Here is a 22060-nt window from a genome sequence, read left to right on the forward strand (position 1 = left end):
CTTTAAGGATCTTAAGAGTATAAGAATTTTAAAGGCATTGTCAAATAAGAGGTTCACAGGAAACCTGAGTTGAAAAGCTTATCTCAAAAAGACCCAGGAGAATGGCTTTTCTAATGGCATGAACTCCAATAATATTCACAGAAAACTCAAAAAGTGAAGAGAATTATAGGGGCATCTGGGTGGCTCAGTCGGTTAAGCGGCTGTCTTCAGCTCAGGTCAAGATCCCAGGGTCCTGGGATCGAGTCCCACATCAGGCTCCAAGCCTGCCTCTCCCTCTCCCTCTGCCTGCCTCTCTGCCTACTTGTGCTCTCTATCTCTCTGTCAAATAAATAAAATCTTCAAAAAAAAAAAAAAAAGTGAAGAGAATTAGAGAAGCAAAAACACTGTTTGCGAGCTTGGACTAAAAGAGACCAAGATAGTACAAGCTGAAAATAGGCCTTTGGGTCTTAGAAGTCCCACAGGGAGGAAGCAGGCTGAAAAAACAGCTAAAAACACAGGTCATTCCTTATGAAAAGGACAGAACCAAGAGCTCAAAGAGTAAAGCAAAGAGCCATGGAGAAGTATTCCCATGGTTAGGACTAAGTCCTAACTAAAGAACTGACAGCATGCTTCAGGCTATATTTCAAAACTGCTATGGACTAGCGTGCTTCCCATCTTCTTTCTGAATGGGAGAGTCCTTAGCAGGTTATCCGCATCCTGCATTTTGAGTGGTAGAGAACTGTCACTTTAATTCTCAAGTCTTCATATTGAGAGGACTTGAACTCAAGGGACTATAATTCAGACACCTTAACCCCACTGCTCCTGATTAAAATGGTAAGATCTTGGATTCAAGCCTGAACCTAATGCCATGATAACAGATTTGTGGGAGGAGGTGAGTGTATTTTTCATGTTGGAGGAATACAAAAATATGCTGGTTTTTAAATGTGTCCATAGGTTTTTAAATATTCATTCTATTAAAAATAAATAAATAAAAAGACCGTGGGCCAATCTTAGTGACTTATCTCCTAACAAACAGAATATGGTGAATGTGATGCTGTGTGTATTCCAAGGCTAGGTTACAGAGGCAATAGAGCTTCTGCCTTGCTCTGTATCTCAGGCTGCTTACTTGGAATTTAGCCCTCCAATTTGTGAGGAAGCTCAGGCCACAAAGAGAGTCTAGGTGTTTCAGCTGCCTGCCTTAACTATAGTCCTAGTCAACAGCGAGCATCAACAACACCAGAAGTGATGGAACAAATCTTCAAACACTTCCATCCCCAAACCTTTCAGTTGCCCCACCTGAAGCTAGGGGAACAGAAACAAGCTGTCCTGGCCACACTTTTCCTAACAGATTTGTGAACAAAATAAATGTTATTTATTTAAGCCACTAAACTTTGGGGAGTTTGTTAAGAAAAAAAAACAAAAAAAGATAAATGGATGATAAAAAGAGTTAATAAGATACATAACTTATATAGTAGAAATTGGTCTCCATTAAAGTGGGAAGTAATAAATGTCAAGATTAATTTATTAATGACAAACAGTGCTAATGAGAAGCAGCACATAACTAGAAGCAAGATCTAAGAAGTTTTTCTCTCCATTTTCCCCCATTTAGGGTGACATTACCTATGCATTTTTTATATATGACCTTTATTATGTTGCAGTATGTTCCTTCTAAACCTACTTTGTTGAGGGTTTTTATCATGAATGGATGTTGTACTTCGTCAAATGCTTTTTCTGCATCTATTGAAACGATCAGATGATTCTTCTCCTTTCTTTTATTAATGTGGTGTATCACATAGATTGATTTGCAGATATTGAACCACCCCCACAACCCAGGAATAAATCCCATTTGATCATGGTGATGGCTTTTTAATGTATTGTTGGATTCAGTTTGCTAGTATTTTGTTGAGGATTTTTGCAACTAGGTTCACCAGAGATACTGGCCTGTAGTTCTCTTTGTGGTGTCTTTATCTGGTTTTGGTATCAGGGTAATAATACTGGCCGCATAAAATGAATTTGGAAGTTTTCCTTCCTTTTCTGTTTTTTTTTTTTTTTTTTTTTTTTTTTTTGGAGGGGGGAACAGTTTGAGAAGAATAGGTATTAACTCTTCCTTTAAGTGCTAGGTAGAATTTGCCTCTGAAGCCGTCTGGTCCCGGACTTGGGTTTGTTCAGAGTTTTTTGATTACTGATTCAATTTCTTTGCGGGTTATCAGTCTGTTCAAATTTTCTATTCCCTCCTGTTTCAGTTTTGGTAATTTGTATGTTTCTAGGAATTTATCCATTTCTTCTAGATTGTCTATTTGTTGGCATATACTTTTTCATAATATTCTCTCATAACTGTTTGCATTTCTGTGGTGGTGTTATTTCTCCTCTCTCATTTGTGATTTTATTTATTTGGGTCCTTTCTCTTTTCTTTCTGTAACTCTGGCTAGAGCCTTGTCAGTTTTATTAATTTTTCCAAAGAACCAGCAACTGGTTTCATTGATCTCTTCTAGTTTTATCTTTTTTAAGTTTCTATACTATTTATTTCTGCTGTATTTTTTTTAAAGGATTTGTTTATTTGAGAGAGAGAGAGAGAGAGTGGGGAAAGGGGCAAATGAAGAGGGAGTGAGGGAATCCTCAAGTAGACTCCCCGCTGAGCATGGAGCCTGAAGCAGTGCTCAATCCCAGGACCTTGAGATCATGACCTGAGCGGAAATCAAGAGTTAGCTGCTTAACCAACTGAGCCACCCTGGTGCCCCTATTTCTGCTCTAATTTTTACTATTTCCTTCCTTCTGCTGACTGTACGCTTCATTTATTATTCTTTTTCTAGCTTCTTTAGGTGTAAGGTAGTTTGAGATTTTTCTTGCTTCTCGAGCTAGGCCTGTATTGCTATATACTTCCCTCTTAGGACCACTTTTGCTGTATCTCAAAAGTTTTGGCGAATGTGTTTCATTTTCATTTGTTTCCATGTATTTTTAAATTTCTTCTTTTATTTCCTGGTTGGTCCATTCATTGTTTAGTAGAATGTTACTTAACCAACATGTATTTGTGGTCTTTCAGATTGTTTCTTGTGGCTGACTTCTAGTTTTATATTATTGTGGTCAGAAAAGGTGCATGGTATGACTTCAATCTTTTTTGTATCTATTAAGGCCTGTTTTGTGGCCTAATATGTAATATATTCTAGAGAATGTTTCAGAATGTGTATTCTGCTGTTTAAGGGTGGAATATTTTGAATATATCTCTTTAGTCCATCTAATCCAGTGTGTCATATAAAGACATTGTTTCCTTGTTGACTTTCTGTTAGTTGATCTGTCCATTGATGTAAGTAGGGTGTTAAAGTTCCCAACTATTGATTATTTCTATTCCTTCCTAAAATATCCAAACTGTACATTGTGTTCATGGATACTTTTACTATTAGGAATAAAAGCAACTTATTCCATTAAAAAAACTATATATATATTAAAAATAAAGTACCATAGTATTATTGTATTATTATCAATTAGTTCTTTTATGTTTGTCATTAATTGTTTTATGTATTTGGGTGATCCCATGTTGGGTGCATAAATATTTACAATTGATCTTCTTCCTGTCAGATTGTCCTCTTTCTTACGATATAGTGCCCTTGTCTCTTGTTACAGTCTTTGTTTTAAACTCTATGTTGTCCAATATAAGTTATTGCTATTCTGGCTTTCTTTTGATGTCCATTTGCATGATACATGTTTCTCCATCCCCTCACTTTCAATCTGCAGGTATCCTTATGTCAAAAATGAGTCTCTTGTAGGCAGCATATACATCCTATGTCTTTTGATTGGAGCATTTAGCCCATTTATATCCGAAGTAATTATTGATAGATATGTATTCGTCATTTTACTACTTGTTTTGTGGTTGTTTCTGGAGATTTTTCTCCGATCCTTTTTTGTGTCTTTGATGCTTTGCTGATGTTCTTTAGTGATATATTTGGATTCTTTCTCTTTGCATGTTTATTAGTGGTTTTGTTTTTGGTTTTCTTTTCTTTTCTTTTTAGAGAAAACACGAGCGGGGCAGGGAGAGGGAAAGTGAATCTTAAGCAGATGCCATGCCCAGCACGGAGCCCAATGCAGGGCTCAATCTCACAACCCTGAGATCATGACTTGAGCTGAAATCAAGAGTCAGATGCTTAACCAACTAAGCCACCCAGGCACCTCTATTGGTGGTTTTTGATATATAATTTGTATATAACCTCTTCTGCATATAGCAGTCTATATTAAGTTGCTGGTCATTTAAGTTTGAACCAATTCTTTTCTCTTCTTCTCCCCATGCTTCAGATAAGGTATATTTTATATCCTTTGTTTCTGAGTTCCTTAAATTATTTTTTACATAAATGTTCATTTTTGTTACTTTTGTGTTTCTTGCCTTTATACTGTCACTTCTGGTCTCTCTTTTCCACTCAAAGAGCCCCCTTTAATGTTTCTTGCAGGGCTAGTGTAGTGGTCACAAACTCCTTTAATTTTTGTCTGGGAAACTCTCTCTCTCCTTCTATTCGGAGTAATAGGCTTGCTGGATAGAGTATTCTTGGTTACAGATTTTTCCCATTCACCATGTTGAATATATCATGCCACTCCCTTCTGGCTTGCAAACTTTCTGTTGAAAACATTCCTGATGGCCTTAAGGGGTTTCCCCTGGAAGTTACTGACTTGTTTTCCTGCTTTTAAGATGTTTTCTTTATCAGTATACTTTGCAAATTTAATTATAATGTATCTTGGTGTTGGCCTGCTTTTGTTGATTTTGATGGGAGTTTTCTGTGCCTGCTAGATCTTGGTGTCTGTTGCTTTCCCCAGATTAGGGAAGTTTTCTGTTATTATTCTTGAAATAAATTTTCTTACGCCTTTTCTCTCTCTTCTACTGGGACTCCTACACTGAGTTCCCGAGGTCTTGTCTCATTTTGCATAATTCTTCTTTCTCTCCCTTCTTCAGCTTTATTGCTTTCCATTACTTTGTCTTCTAGGTGATTAATTTGTTCTTCTGCTTCTTCCAGCCTGCTGTTCATTGCATCAGGTATGTTTCTAATCTCATTTATTGCACTCTTCATCTCTGATTCTTTTTTTTAATTCTTTTATCTCTGTTGTAAGGGTCTCACTGATGTCTTCCATTCTTTTCTCAAGTCCAGTGAGTATCCTTATGATCACTGCTTTAAATCCTCCATCAGGCATGATATTTATTCTGCCTCCATTAAATCTCTGGTCCCATGGCCTTATCCTGTTCTTTCATTTCAGATAAATTCCTGTTTTCTCATTTTGTCTACGTCTCTACCAGCTTCTCTGTGTTAGAAAAGCCAGTTATGTTACCTGCTCCTGAAAGTAATGGACTTATGAAAAAGACGTCATGTAGTGCCCAGGGTCTGGCACTTAGGGCAGTGTCCACAGTGTGTGCTGCATGCACTCTGCTGTTGTGTTCTGGCTGCTCTATCCTTTAGGCCAGTCATCTGCAGAGGCTCTCCCCACCTGCTGTGGGCAGTGTTTGGTACCTGGCTGGAATGTAGCAACTTTTAAATTCGGTGTGCTCTGGTGTGCTTGTGAAATGAGACCTGTCACCACCTCCACTGGAACTGAGGTCCTCCTGAATCTATTCAGGAGATGTGGTGTGGGCAGAGGTCTTCTGGGGGCGGGGGGGGGAAGGCCTGCTGTGCTGGAACTGAGGCAAGAATGATTGATCAGGGCAGTTCCACTGGAGTGCAAGGGGATGGTTTGATGTAAGCAAATTAGACAGCCAGTGTCAGAGCTGCACCGCTTCCCACAGGAGGCTCTGTATTGGTGCTGAGGGGCAGTGGAGGGAAATGGCACCAGCTGGTTCCTTTGTTCCTAGAGAAGAATCTCCGTCAACACTGCCTCTCAGGGACATGCTCTGAGAAGAGTGAGTAATCTCCCCACTGTATGCCCCAGGCACTGTTCAGATCACTGTTTCCCTGCTGTATGCTCCCGGGTTGTTTACCTGCCTTCTCTCCAAGAGCAGCACAGTGCCCTACAGGCTCTATCCCAGCTAAGCCTGATGACCTTTAGAACTCCAGGCTTTAAGCCCCCCTCGTTGTAAGAACTCATGAAATTCAGCCCCTCTCATCTTCCAAGCCAGTGGGTATGAGGAAACGTTCTCTTTGGGCATTTCCATGTACTCCTCTCCTGCCCTTCTCTATGACCATGAATCCCTCCCCTCTATAACAGCCACGATCTGTTTCTCTCCTAAACCACATCTCTGTACTTCTACCTTCTTCGATGTGTCCTCTTCCCTCTTTAGTTGTGGAGTTTGTTCTGTCAGTCTTCAGGTATTAGGTGAACTTAGGCTCCTCTTACTCTGCTACCATCTTCCTTTCTCTCAAGACATTTCTCTAAGATATGCTTCAATTACAAATTATTACAACTAGGCAGGCATGCCCCTATAGATTTTCCCCTCAAGTTAGGGGAGAAGAAAGACCGGCAAGCAGAAAGACAATATGATTGCAAGTATAACAGCTGAAAAACTAGGAATAGTTTAATAACCAAAATTGGACCTTTTACCTGATCTCCATTAACTGAAATTCTAAAAGAAATAGCCAGCTTTGAGTATTTTTAAATCAATCTAATACTCAATCTTCATTCTCCTTTCATCAGTGAGGAAATAAAGAGAACATTATGGAATCATTTTTAATCTTTTCAGTAGTAAACCAAATGTACTGTCCATTGGCACTATTTAAATTAAATATAGGTGGTGCCTGGGTGGCTCAGTCATTAAGCATCTGCCTTTGGCTCAGGTCATGATCCCAGGGTCCTGGGATGGAGCCCACATCAGGCTCCCTGCTCCACGGTAAGCCTGCTTCTCCCTCTCCCACTACCCCTGCTTGTGTTCCCTCTCTCGCTGTGTCTCTCTCTGTCAAATAAATAAATAAAATCTTTAAAAAAATAATTAATTAAATATAATTTCTCCTTTATCTTATTCCAAGCTTGTTTATGTGGGGAGGTAAGTAAGACCATCTCATCTTTATGTTGTATCACAATGCTTTCCCATATCATACAAAACTGGCTTTGAAAATTTATGGCATTCAAATTGCTAATCTACTATTTGTCTCTGATAACTCAATTAAATACTACCTGATATTTTACAGCTGTATTCTTGAAATAATGTAATGAAATATTTATTCCATTAATTATTTATTGAGCTATTAAAGGACATATCTTTCTATTTAAAGTAAAAGAAGATGGATACAGACAACTGTATTTTCTGAGAATGTAGGATCTGTGCCAAGAACAGGATCAGCACCTGTGTTATACAGAAGAACCCGGTCAAAATAGTATCTAATTGTGAATTACAAGATGATGGATTACCAAGATTTCAAAACAGGAAAGCTGACAGCCCAGAGTTCATCTTTTCCTTCCTGGATGGTGAAATTTATAGATGAGTCTATGCTTTATAATAAGTTAATAAAACATAATGAAGTAACGAGTAGACAGCAGATCCTATGACCAAGATTTGATGGAAACGGATGTGGGAGGCACTGAGTGAGCGACTCAAGATATGAATGGAGAAAAGAACCAGAACTCTATCTTTTTGAGTCTGACTTCTCATCATATCATGGAGTCAGCAAGGCATAAGCTGGTAAAAGGCTCCTTCAAGAAGCAAAAAATTTCTACAGGAGTAAAGTTAAGTTCTACTACACTTTTATTAGTACATAAATGAGTGGTAAATTTGCAAGACGACTAGGGAAGAATTCTCATAAACTTTGATTGGGCAGTGACATAAGGATAGACATATAGATAAATGTATTAGAATTGACAATCTAAAAATAAACTGTCACATTATGGTGAATTGATTTTCCAATTTTAGTATATGTGCTGCCGAAGCGAGCACATGGTGAATTGATTTTCAACAAGGGTGTCAATTAAATGGAATAAGAATAGCCTTTTTAATAAATGGTAGTGGGACAAAGTAATAAAATTAGACCTCTACCTCATAGCACATATACAAAATCAACTCCAAATATAAGAGCTAAAATTATAAAACTCTTAGAAAAAAACATATCATTTGTGACTGGATTTGGCAATGGTTTCTTAGGACACCAAAAGAAAAAACAGATTAAGTATATTTCATCAAAATCAAAAACTTCTTTGCTTCAAATGTCACCATCAAGAAAGTGAAAAGGCAAGCTACTGAATAAGAGAAAATATTTGAAAAGCCTGTATCTGATAAGGGATTTGTATTTAGGATATACATAAATAACTCTTACAATAATGAAAAGACAATCCAATAAAGAAATGGTCAAAACAATTGATTCATTCTTTAAGGAAGATATAGAAATGGATAATAACCACATAAAAAGATGAGCTACTCAACATCATTAGTTTTTGTTTAGTTTTTTTTTCTAACGTTTTATTTGTTTATTTGACAGAGAGAGAGAGAGAGCACAAGCAGGGGGAGATGCAGAGGGAGAGGGAGAAGCAGGCTACCCGCTGAGCAGGGAGCCAGATGTGGGGCTCAATCCCAGGAACCTGGGGTCATGACCTGAGCCGAAGGCAGACGCTTAACTAATTGAGCCATCCAGGTGACCCTCAACATCATTAGCTTTAAGCAAAATACAAATCAAAGCCACAAGATCGATGGAACTCATCAAGTGTATTATGCTAAGCCAAACAAGTCAGTCAGAGAAAAATAAATACCCTATGATTTTACTCATATGTGGAATTTAAGAAACAAAACAGATGAACACAGGGGAAAGGGGGAAAAAAAAGAAGAGAAAGGGAGGCAAACCATAAAAGACTCTTAACTATAGAGAAAAAAACTAAGTGTTGCTGTAGTGGAGGTGGATGGGGGGTGGGCTAGATGAATGATGTACTTGTTGTGATGAGCACTGGGTGTTGTATGTAAGTGATGAATCATTAAATTCTACTCCTGAAACCAATATGTTAACTAACTAGAATTTTAAAACTTCAAACAAACAAACAAAAAACCCCACAAGATGCCATTTCCCACCCACTAGGATGGCTATAATAAAAACAACAGATAATGGCAAACATTGGCAAAAATCAGGAAAAATGAGAACCTTCAAACACTGCTGACGAAAATGTAAAATGGTGCAGCCATGTTGGAAAACCGTGTGGCAGTTCCTCAAAGGGTTAAAAAAAAAAAAGAAAAGGTTAAAGAGAGTTACCATATGACCCAGCAATTCCATTTGTAAGTATATATCCAAGAGAAATGAAAACATGTTCACACAAGAACTTGTACGTGTGTGTATAATAGCATTATTAACAACAGACGAAAAGCAAAACAATCTAAAGATCTACCAACTGATAAATGAATAAATTAAATGTCGTATGTCTGTATAGTGGGATATTATTAGCAATAAAAAGAAATAAAGTACTGACACATGCTACAAAATAGGTGTAACTTGAAAATATTATGCTAAATGAAAGAAGGCAGTCACAGAGGACCACATATTGTGTGATTCCATTGATATGAAATGTCCAAAATAGGCAAATTTATAGAGACAGAGAGTAAGTAGTGGTTCCCTAGGGCTAAGGAGAGTAGGGAAGGGGAACCTAGCATAGGGCGACAGGTAAAAGGTACAGGACTTCTTTACAGGGTAACAAAAATGTTCTAAAATTGATTGTGGTACTCTTCGAATTTGCACATTACGTTCATTTTATCTCAATAAAGCTGTTACCAAAAAAAAAAAAATGTAGCACGTATATAAAATTAATAGAAAACATTTCATTGCTCAAAGCACTGAGTGACTTATTTCCCAAAATTAAATGATTCTGGAGTCCCAAAACTAATTAAAAATTACCTTCTGTTTTAGCATATTAATCTGACTATCCATTTCAATTTGATTGGTTTTTGAATTTCCAGGGAAAGTAAGCTCTCTACCTTCATATTCACTTAACTTTCTCCTTGTCACGTTTAAGAGTTTCTTAAATCTGCGGAAGGTATAGAATGAGTAAGTCAGGTTTTTTAAGAGTAAATATTTAATAATTGTTTAAATAGATAATATGTTCTATCATATAAACAAATCTATAAATTATGATCTCTCATTTGTCCCAATCTCACATTGTTTAAGAACATACTAACTAAATTATAATCTCAGGTAAAAAAATATGAAGAAAATTTTTATGACACAACTGGCAGAATTAATACTGTAACTATATTAAGAGTTCTTATACATAAGTTATTAATATTTATTTTCAGTATCTTAATAGAATCATCTATTATTAAATAGTGACTATAAACCAGAGACCAGTATCCAAGGTGAAGAAGAAAAGCATACTTATCCATGAATGTTTTAAAAAGACACAAAAATACATTTTGGTACCCACTAACCACAGTCTACAAGAAGAAAAGAAAATACATACAAAAAACATCAAAGGAGATCACTCACAAAAAAAGAAGAAAGAAAAATCTTTAAAGTCTGAGTTGAGAGGAAAAATGAAGAGACAAAGCTTTAGAAGAAAGGAAATCAGCAAAGAGATAATGTGTGATGGTCTATGAGACTGTTTCAGGAAAGAAGTTACATATCTTGGCTAGGACACTGTTAACAAAGTGAAAGGGTTGCAAAACAATGCAGAGAAAGACAGTTAAATGAGAGAATATCAGAGAACAAATTTGAGTAGTCAGCAAAAAAAAAAAAAAAAAAAAAAAAAACAGAAAGGGAGCCCTGTGGGAGCTACAGACATTGGAAAAAACTTTTTTTTTTTTTAATCTGAGTGGTAAAAGCATGATTGCTAATTTTATTCTTCTTTAAGTCAGACATATATTTTCCTCTGTATATTTTATAATTAAAAAATGCAGAAAGAAAATATAAGCAAGTTGAATCCAAAAAGATGGTGGAGGAGTAGGAGAGCTTAGTTTTGTCTGGTCCGGAACTCACTCGATAGCTATAAAATGATTTTGAACACCTGTGAACTCAACCGGAGATCTAAGAAAAGAATTGCCGCAATTCTACAAATAGAAAAGTGACCACGTTTGGGGAGGGTATGTGTTGTGGTGACCGCTGTGTATTATGTAAGACTGATGAATCACAGATCTGTACCCCTGAAACAAATAATACACTGTATGTTAGTAATAAAAAAAAAAAAAGAAAAGCAACCACTTTCTGCAAGTCTTTTTTAACTTTCATTTTTACAATTACATTCTATCCTTTCATTGTATTTAATTTTATTTTTGTATATATATATAAGTTTTTCTTTCTTTACAATTTGGGATGTAGTTTTCTAACAAACAGACCCAAATACATACAGGATCCAGTGTATTTCTCTGTTCTGTTCACCTGATTATATTCTTTTTTCTTTTTTTTTTTTTTTTTTTTGGTCTGGGTCTCTTCTAATTTGTTTAGTGTATATTTCACTGGGGTTGTTGTTGCTCTTTTAGTATTTTGTTCACTCATTCATCTATTTTCTGGACAGAATGACAAGATGGAAAAACTCAGCTCAAATAAGAGAACTAGAGGCAGTAAAGACTGCCAAGGACCTAATCAGTATGGACATAAGAGGTCAGAACTAGAGTTCAGAATGACGATGATAAAGATACTAGCTGGGCTTGAAAAAAGTATAGAAGACACTAGAGAATCCCTTTCTGAAGAAATAAAAGAATTAAAATCTAATCAAGTCAATATCAAAAAGGCTATTAATGAGATGCAATCAAATATAGAGGCTCTAAAAAAATAGAGGCTCTAACTGAGAGGATAAATGAGGCAGAAAGGAGAAGTAGTGATATACAAGACAAAATGACAGAGAATAAAGAAGCTGGGGAAAAAGAGAGATAAACGACTGGATCACGAGGTGAAATTTCAAGAGATAAGTGATACCATAAAGCGGAACAATAGTAGAATAATTGGGATCCCAGAAGAAGAGGAAGGGGGGGTGGCAGAAGGTGTGTTTGAGAATTAGAGCAGAGAACCTCCCTAATCCGGAGAAGGAAACAGGCATTCATATCCAGGAGGCACAGAAAACCCCCTTCAACATCAATAAAAACAGGTCAACATTTCGATATATAGTAGTGAAGCCTGCAAATTTCAGAGACAAAGAGAAAATCCTGAAAGCAGCTCAGCACAAGAGGTCCTTAACCGACAAGGGTAGAAACATTAGACTGGCAGCAGACCTAACCACAGAGACCTGGCAGGCCAGAAAGGACTGGCATGATATATTGAGGGTGCTAAACGAGAAAAATATGCAGCCAAGAATACTGTATTTATCCAGCAAGGCTGTCATTCAAACTTGAAGGAGAAAGAAAGAGTTTCCAGGACAAACAGAAACTAAAACATTTGTGATCACTAACCCAGCCCTGCAAGAAATATTAAAGGGGATCCTTTACGCAAAGAGAGAGCCCCAAAGTAACACAGACCAGAAAGGAACAGAGACAATATACAGTAACAGTGATATAACAGGTAGTACAATGGCACTAAATTCATATCTATCAATAGTTACCCTGAATGTAAATGGGCCAAATGCCCCAATCAAAAGATGCAGGGTATCAGATTGGATAAAAAAGCAAGACCCATCGATATGCTGTCTGCAAGAGACTCATTTTAGACCCAAGGACACCTCCAGATTGAAAGTGAGGGAGTGGAAAACCATTTATCATGCTAATGGACATCAAAAGAAAGCTGGGGTAGCAATCCTTGTACCAGACAAATTAGATTTTAGACCAAAGACTGTAATAAGAGATGAGGAAGGACACTATCATAATGACTTAAAGGGGTCTATCCAACAAGAAGATCTAACAATTGTAAATATGTGTGCCCCTAACATGGGAGCAGCCAATGACATAAACCAATTAATAATAAAATTAAAGAAACACATTGATGATGATACAATAATAACAGTGAATGACACACTGGACTGTGGGAAACAGACCTCCACAACAACCACTGGTGCATGTTCGTTCAGACTCCGAGATCTCTGAGAAAACTCGATTTGCTGGGTTAAAAATAAGCCGAAAGGATCAGAGTGAATTGCCCTTGGGACGTGTGTGGTCTGTTCTAAAGTACGCAGCAGAAGATGTTTTGTAGATAGGAAGCCACCTGTAAACAGCACACTGTGCACTCCCCTCTTGGTTCCCTTGCCCTGTAAATAGCACACTGTGCACTCCCCTCTTTGTTCCCTTGTCCTGCTTTAAAGATTCTTATCATACATGCGGGACTAATCCTATGTACATGGAAGAATGTGCCTTACTAAGCCCATGCTGTAAATCATTAGAGATCTATAGCGCTGTAGAAGGTATATAAGATTATGGAAAATAAACCTCGGGACCTTGGGCTGATTGCTCGGGGTCCCCTGTGCCTCGCAAAACTGGCATCTCTTTTCCTCAGTTCCTTCACCGCCCCAGGTCCACGACTCTCTGAGGTCGACACTGGACCAGATGCACTTCACAGATAGATTCAGAGCATTCCAACCTAAAGCCACAGAATACACATTCTTCTCGAGTGCACATGGAACTTTCTCCAGAAGACATCACATACTGGGTCACAAATCAGGTCTCAACCGGTACCAAAAGTAGGGGATCATTCCCTGCAGAGTTTCAGACCACAACGCCTTGAAACTTGAACTCAATCACAAGAGGAAATTCGGAAAGAACTCAAATACATGGAATGTAAGAGCATCCTATTAAAGAATGAATGGGTCAACCAGGAAATTAAAGAAGAATTAAAAGAATTCATGGGAACAAAGGAAAATGAAAACACAACTGTTCAAAACCTTTGGGATGCAGCAAAGGCAGTCCGGGGAGGGAAGTAGAGAGCAACAACAGCCTTTCTCAAGAAACAAGAAAGGTCCTAAATACACAACCTAACCTTACACCTAAAGGAGCTGGAGAAAGAACAGCAAATAAAGCCGAAACCCAGCAGGAGAAGAGAATTAATAACGATCAGAGCAGAAATCAATGAAATAGAAACCAAAAGAATAGTAGAACACAGCAACGAAACTAGGAGGTGGTTCCTTGAAAGAATTAATGGGATCGATAAACCCCTGGCCAGACTTAGCAAAAAGAAAAGAGAAAGGATCCAAATAAATAAAATCATGAATAAAAGAGGAGAGATCACAACCAACACCAAGGAAATACAATTTCAAGAACATATTAGGAATGACTATATGCCAACAAATTAGGCAATCTGGAAGAAATGGATGCATTCCTAGGGAGGTAGAAACTACCAAAACTGAAACAGGAAGAAACAGGAAACCTGAACAGACCCACAACCAGCAAGGAAATTGAAGCAGTAATCAAAAATCTCGCAAGAAACAAAACTCCAGGGCCGGATGGCTTCCCTGGGGAGTTTTAACAAACACTTAAAGAGGAATTAATGCCTATTCCTCTGAAGCTGTTTCAAAAAATAGAAATGGAAGGAAATCTTCCAAACTCTTTCTATGAGGCCAGCATTACCTTGATCCCAAAACCAGACAAAGACCCCACCAAAAAGGAGAATTACAGACCAATATCCCTGATGAACACGGATGCAAAAATTCTCATCAACATACTCGCTAATAGGAGCCAACAGTACATTAAGAGGATTATTCACCCCAACCAAGTGGGACTTATTCCTGGGCTGCAAAGGTGGTTCAACATCCGCAAATCAATCAACGTGATATGCTACGTTAATAAAAGAAAGGACAAGAACTGTATGATTCCTTCAATGGATGCAGAAAAAGCATTTGACAAAGTACAGCATGCTTTCTTGATTAAAACTCTTCATGGGGCGCCTGGGTGGCTCAGTCAGTTAAGCGGCTGCCTTTGGCTCAGGTCATGATCCTGGGGTCTTGGGATCGAGCCCCACGTCCGGCTCCCTAATCAGCAGAAAGCCTGCTTCTCCCTCCCCCTATGCCTGCCGCTCTGTCTACTTGTGCTCTCTCTCTATCTCCCTGTCAAATAAATAAATAAAATCTTTAAAAAAACAAACAAACAAACAACTCTTCACGATGCACGGATAGAGGGCACATACCTCAATACCATAAAAGCCATGTATGAAAAGCCCACGGCAAATATCATTCTCAATGGGGAGAAACTGCGAGCTTTTCCCTGAAGGTCAGGAACACGGCAGGGATGTCCACTCTCACCACTGCTGTCCAACATAATACTAGAAGTCCTAGCCTCAGCAATCAGACAATGAAAAGAAATAAAACGCATGGGAATTGGCAAAGAAGAAGTCAAACTCTCACTCTTCGCAGGTGACATAATACTCTATGTGGAAAACCCAAAAGACTCCACCCCCAAATTGCTAGAACTCATACAGGAATTCAGCAAAGTGGCAGGATATAAAATCAATGCACAGAAATCTGTTGCATTTCTATACACTAACAATGCGACAGAAGAAAGAGAAATTAAGGAGTCAAACCCATTTACAATTGCACCAAAAACCGTAAGATACCTAGGAATCAACCTAACCAAAGAGGCAAAGGATCTGTACTATGAAAACTATAGAACACTCACGAGAGAAATTGAGGAAGACGCAAAGAAATGGAAAAACACTCCATGTTCATGGATTGGAAGAACAAATTTGTTAAAATGTCTATGCTACCACTACCCAGAGCAATCTGTGCATTCAATGCAATCTCTATCAAAATACCATCAACTTGTTTCACAGAGCTGGAACACATCATCCTAAAATTTGTACGGAACCAGGAAAGACCCCGAATAGCCAAAGGAATGTTGAAAAAGAAAACCAAAGCTGGTGGCATCACAATTCCGGACCTCAAGTTCTATGACAAAGCTGTAATCATCAAGATGGTATGATACTGGCACAAAAACAGACACATCGGCCAATGAAACAGAACAGAGAACCCAGAAACGGACCCTCAACTCTATGGTCAACTAATCTTCGACAAAGCAGGTAAGAACAGCCATGGGAAAAAAGACAGTCTCTTCAACAAATGGTGTTGGGAAAAGTGGACAGCCACATGCAGAAGAATGAAACTGGACCATTTTCTTACACCATACACAAAAATGGACTCAAAATGGATGTAAGACCTAAATGTGAGACAGGAACCCATCAAAATCCTGGAGGAGAACATAGGCAGCAACTTCTGTGACCTGGGCCACAGCAACTTCTTGCTAGACACGTCTCCAAAGGCAAGGGAAACAAAGACTTCATCAAGATAAAAAGCTTTTGCACAGCAGAGGAAGCGGTCGACAAAACCAAAAGACGACTGACAGAATGGGAGAAGGTATTTGCAAATGACATGTCAGATAAAGGGCTAGTATGCAAAATCTATATAGAAGAACTTATCAAACTCAGCACCCAAAGAACAAATAATCCAGTCAAGAAACATGGAAGACGTGAACAGACATTTCTCCAAAGAAGACATTCAAATGGTCAACAGACACTTGAAAAAATGCCCAACATCACTTGGCATCAGGGAAATAAATACACATCAAAACCACAATGAGATATCAGCTCACACCTGTTGGAATGGCTAAAATGAACAAGTCAGGAAACAACAGATGTGGCAGGGATGCAGACAACGGGGAACCCTCTTACACTGCTGGTGGGAATGCAAGCTGGGACAGCCACTCTGGAAAACAGTATGGAGGTTCCTCAACAAGTTGAAAATAGAGCTACCCAGCGACCCAGCAATTGCACTACTAAGGATTTACCCCAAAGATACAAATGTAGTGATCCGAAGGGGCACCTGCACCCCAATGTTTATAGCAGCAATGTCCACAATAGCCAAACTGTGGAAAGAGCCCCGATGTCCCTTGACAGATGAATGGATAAAGAAGATGTGTAGATATATACAATGGACTATCACTCAGCCAATAAAAAAAATGAAATCGTGCAATGACGTGGATGGAACTAGAGGGTATTTTGCCAAATATGTCAGTCAGAGAAAGATAATAATCATTTGATTTCACTCCTATGTAGAATTTAAGAAACAAAACAGAGGAGCATAGGGGAAGGGAGGGGAAAATAAAACAAGATGAAATTAGAGTGGGAGACAAATCACAAGAGACTCTTAATCATAGGAAACAAACTGAGGGTTCCTGGAGCATAGGAGGGGAGAAGGATGGGGTAACTGGATGATGGACATTAAGGAGGGCACCTAATGTAATTAGCACTGGGTGTTATATAAGACTGATGAATCACTGAACTCTACCTTGGAAAATAATATACTTTATGTTGGTTAACTGAATTTAAATTTAAAAAATAATATTAAAAAAAAGAAAATATAAGCCAAACCAAGATAACTTTTGATATGATTAAACAGTGACACAGGTTTTTAGATATTAAAATACTTGTTGGAAGGGAAGAACACTATTAAAAGGAAATATTACCAAAGAACAAAGATATCTTGCAGAAACTCTTCAAAATGGACAATGAAAATTACAGTTGTTATTGTTAAAGGAACTATTGTTATTATTTATGTTATTTATATTATGTTATTTATATTATTATATTTATTTTATAATTATATTATTATATAATTATAATATATAATATATTATATATAAATATATTATATAATTTATAATTATATTATTAATATAATATAATTATATTAATATATTTATATTATGTATTTATATTATTATTTAAGGAATCATTAAAGAGTAAGTGTAATATTTTGGCAAGTATTTGTATTTAATAAAGTAAAATTACAGTTAAATCCGTTAATTAATGGTTAAAATTATCTGAAATATTACAGTCTTACCTAGTCATCTCTTTTTCTAATTCACCATTTTTCTTCATTTCTTGATCCAAACTACATTCCAGAGATTGTTTCAACTCAATACATTTCTTTTTTTTTTTTTAAGATTTTATTCATTTATTAGACAGAGAGAGAGAGAGAGAGCACAAGCAGCGGGAGTGGCAGGCAGAGGGAGAAGCAGACTCCTCGCTGAGCAAGGAGCCCGATGCGGAACTCGATCCCAGGACCCTGGGGTCATGACCTGAGCTGAAGGCAGACGCTTAACTGACTGAGCCACCCAGGCGTCCCTCAACTCAATAAATTTCTTTATCTGTCCCTTTTCTTCATCAGACTTTGAAAATAATTTTTAAAGAAAATTATATTTAAAAATCTAGATACTCATTCTTCTCTCATAAAATATTATTTCTCATGAATTCATAAGTAATAACGTGTTTAGAAAGGCTCATATACTACATTTTATACATTTTATAAATTTATAATTTTAAATTTATATAATATAGTTTAAAATTTATAATTTTAAGTTTTATATAATATAGTTTTATAAACCTGATGCCAATAAATACAAATTTCAAATATAAGGACCTTTCTTAAAAACAGCTTAAACTGATTTTACATTTTCATCATTATTTTTTCTAGAATTTAAACTGCCAGAATTTACTTGTTAAATACAGAGGTTCTTACCCATATTAATACTAAGTGTTAATGAAAAATTTAAAAAAGTGGTTATATTTATATTTTAGTTTCTAAACATGCCCTAGAAACGTTTTCATCCAAAGCTTAAGATACTCTGGGTTTTGTGAGATCATACCTTTTTAAGATAATCTCTGAAAAATTCCTATGCAGTCCCCATGACAGTTTTGATGATAGTCTGACTTTAGAATGAGATACTCTCCTTCTCTGCAAGCATTGCAAGCATCTCCGCAAGGTTTCAATTTCTTCTTTTCTGTTAACTACCTTTCTCTTTAAATAAAGTTTAAGTCTTCTCGATATTACATAAAAACTTTTGCTTCACTCTTGCAGCTTTTTCTATCATCCTGTTTCTCCCCTTTCACAAGACTTGAGCATTCTTTCATATGTCATCTCATCCACAGATTCATCTTTCCAACACTTATTTTCTTCTTTTACACTAAAATCGGAGTTTCAATCCTGGAATTCCACTAAAAAATTTTGAGGGTCATCAAGGATCTTTTTTTTAAAGTCTTTATCCTGCTTTACTTCTCAGCAACAGCTGAAAACAATGACCATACCCTCCCTCTGCTCTCTAATCCCATTTTATTTCTAAATGACAGCAACCGCGGTTAGTCCCTGACCTTTGCTATTCCTCTTATCAAATCCTCTCAGAGTTGGTTAAATCTCAAGGCTTCAAAACCAGATTCTCTAATCTACATTTCCAGCCTTGACCCCTTTACTGAGGTCATCTCTACTTTTTGATCTTCCTTCTCGTTCCTCATAGACAATATTCTCAACCACACACTCAAAAACCATTACCTGATGTGGATTACCTTTATAGACAGCTAATTTTTTTAAATTTATTTATTTGAAATAGAGAGTGCATGAATAGGGGGAAGGAGCAGAGGGAGAGGGAGAAGCAGACTCCCAGCTGAGCAGGGCTCGATCTCAGGACCCTGAGATCATGGTCTGAGCCGAAAGCAGGCGCTTAACTGACTGAGCCACCCAGGTACCCCTAGACAGCTAACTTTGTACATTTTATGTTGACTCTTTTTGGTATTACTTTGAGTGTATTGTTATTTTGTCATCTCAGGGGGGCACCCTTACCCTTAGGATGCTGACCACCATACTCTGTCTTGCTTTTCTTTTCTGATGCAAATGTTTCTCCCAAGGGTCAGACTATCAATTGTTTGCCTTTGTTTTCTTTTGAATAATTTCCTATTCCATAGAGATTGGATCTTATGGAAGTCTTCTTCTGAAGTTCTTTTCAGACACATACTTGACTATATTGTTTGGAAGCTTAAGTCAGCCTAGAGCTATCTCTTCTTCCCAATCCAGACTTCACCTCAAAACTATGTCCATCAAATATCTTAACCCAGGTAGTCTCTGGCCTGGGGATTCATGAGATAAAATCCTTCTAGAGATGTTAGGACTATGGACTGAGTTGGTTGAAAGCTAAGTGTTTGTTTCACAGGGTAGACCTTAAAGTGGCTAATAATTTTATGTCACAACCCTAATTCATTTCCATTGGAATCTACAGAATACCTACGGATATTCTTACAAACTTTACAAGATTTGATAGCTTCCTTAATAGATTTCTATATGACACCGTAGGGGGACAACTCCTGGCATTCTCATTCACATATCGTCACCTTACTTGCTCAATGAAAACTATAGTAATACAATGTGACTAATTTATAGGAAATCTAGAAAAAAAATAATTTTTGATTCCCATGCAGTCCCCATTACAGTTTTGATGATCGTCTGACTTTAGAAACTTTCGATGTTTCTTTGGCCACAAAAAGGACCAGTCAACAGAATGTGCTACTTCCCCTGATAGGTATAGCTGTATAATGAAATTTGCAAGGATGCAGCTTCTGTGACTAAAAGAAACTAGTGGTAGGTGCATCTACCTCATTGTTCCAACCTAGGACTCACAATGCAGTCTTCTCATCTTAAATCATTGGTAGCCTCTCCTATGAAGGAGGGTATAAATGGCATGATAATCCGGTTCTGCTTGGTAAATAGTTATATAGTTTGCACTACGTATCAATAAGTTGTAATCCCGGATTGCACATTAATCTTTTCTGAGATTCGATTGCTAAATCTCTGAAAGGCTGATTAACTCAAATTAATGAAAAAAAAAAAAAAGTTCCTGAACTTGCAGTGAATGCTAGGAGCACTATGTTACTATGTAAGGCCCTGATTGAGCAGTCATTTCCACTTTTTCACTGGCATCTCTTTTCCTTTTCAAAATCCAACAAAGAGAAAAATATATTCCTTTGAGAAAAATGTTTGCATAATGATCTAGTAGTCATTCTTGATGAAGTCAACAAATTACAAATTTATAATTACAAATCACAACAAATTATCATGAAAGTAATCCATTCTCAAATCTCACGGAAGGGTTTAGATTACAAGAGAAAGTCAGAATTCAATATCAAATTATGACTCAAAGTTTCGGTTTTTTAAACATACTGAAAAATATTAGTAGGGACTCGGACGTTTGTATGCCAATATTCACAGCAGCATTACTAACAGTAGCCAAAAGGTAGAAAAACTCAATTGTCCACTGCCAGATAGATAAATAAAATGTGGTATGTATAAAATATTGCTTATCTTAGACTACCACAATCTTTTTTATTACAATCTTACTATAAAAATTATTAATTTATGAATTCAGTCAACTTCATCTATAAAGAGGAATTATACTACCAGTAGCAAGTAGCAACAATATGAATACAATAAACATTTTTATTAGTGAGAATTTTCATATTATCCAAAATGGTCTTATATACTACTACTAGAGAAATAAAAATTCCTTTTCAGTAGGACAGAAATTAAGAGACTGACTTACCAAACTTGTACTTAACAGGTTTTCCTGAAGTTGTTCAATTTTGCACGCTTGTTTTTTGACTGTAACTTTTAACTTGGCATTTTCAACTTCAAGCCTAAAATGAATATTTTAAAATTATTCTCACACATAAATTTTAAAAGTACCGTATAATTTCTAAACAAACATCTGACGGTCTTACATAAATTCTTAAAAATTTAAAAAGTAGAAGATTTGGCAATTGTGCCATTTTTCTGGTTGTGTTTTATAGTTAATGTGCAAAATTTAAAGATAATATGCAAAATTTATGCATTTCCAAATAGCGCAAAGCTGGAAGTTTTATCCAGCTTAACAATGATGTACTTATTATCATAACTGATATATTTCTCATCCTACACTGCTTCTCTGCTTTATAAATACTCAAGTATTTTCTGTGCTGCTTTAAATTGTACTTTTGCACGTGATCTTTCGACGTCTCAATACATCTTACAGCCTCTGCATGTCGATCTTGTGCTTCTTGCAACTAAAAAAGAAAAAAAAAAGAAATACTTTTAACTACTGGCAATCTAGTATAAAACCACCATCAGCTGTTTTTGTAAATAAAATTTTAGTGGACACAGCCACACTCTCCTCTACATACTGCTTTATGGCTACAGCAGATTTGAACTGCTGCAACAGAGACCTATGGCCTACGAAGCCTAAAATATTTACAGGGAGTCTGCTTCTCTCTCTCTCTCTCCCTCTGCCCTTCCCCGCTGTTCCTTCTCTCTCTCAAATAAATAAAATCTTAAAATAAAATAAAATATTTACAATCCCCTTACAGAAAAGTTTGCTGACTTCTCTAGTTACTAAAATGTCACGTTTTTAATGTTTTTAAATTATATTTTATCAGCTAAACCTACAAATTTATATATTGGTCAAAGGGGGAAAGATACGAAATTACCTTATGGTAAACATTTCTGTTTTTGT

At 36.8% G+C, this 22060-nt stretch overlaps 1 protein-coding gene across 1 annotated transcript in view; it reads right to left on the bottom strand.

The window, feature by feature from the left end:
• The window catches only part of LOC135363369 (ankyrin repeat domain-containing protein 26), a 37773-nt gene extending 20077 nt beyond the window's left edge, over positions 1 to 17696 (bottom strand). Inside the window, exons 1-2 of the mRNA XM_064583921.1 lie at positions 17593 to 17696; positions 9747 to 9876 (exon numbers count right to left, since the gene is read on the bottom strand). Coding sequence (XP_064439991.1) covers positions 9747 to 9876; positions 17593 to 17630 — 168 coding nt within the window. The 5' untranslated portion in view covers positions 17631 to 17696. The remainder of the gene's footprint in view (positions 1 to 9746; positions 9877 to 17592) is intronic.
• Positions 17697 to 22060: the final 4364 nt, after the last annotated feature.

This window comes from Mirounga angustirostris, unplaced genomic scaffold (genome assembly GCF_029215605.1).
Source record: "Mirounga angustirostris isolate CCGP_5_RB_7025 unplaced genomic scaffold, mMirAng1.0.hap1 SCAF_138, whole genome shotgun sequence".
In the NCBI taxonomy this organism is placed as follows: Eukaryota; Metazoa; Chordata; class Mammalia; order Carnivora; family Phocidae; genus Mirounga; species Mirounga angustirostris.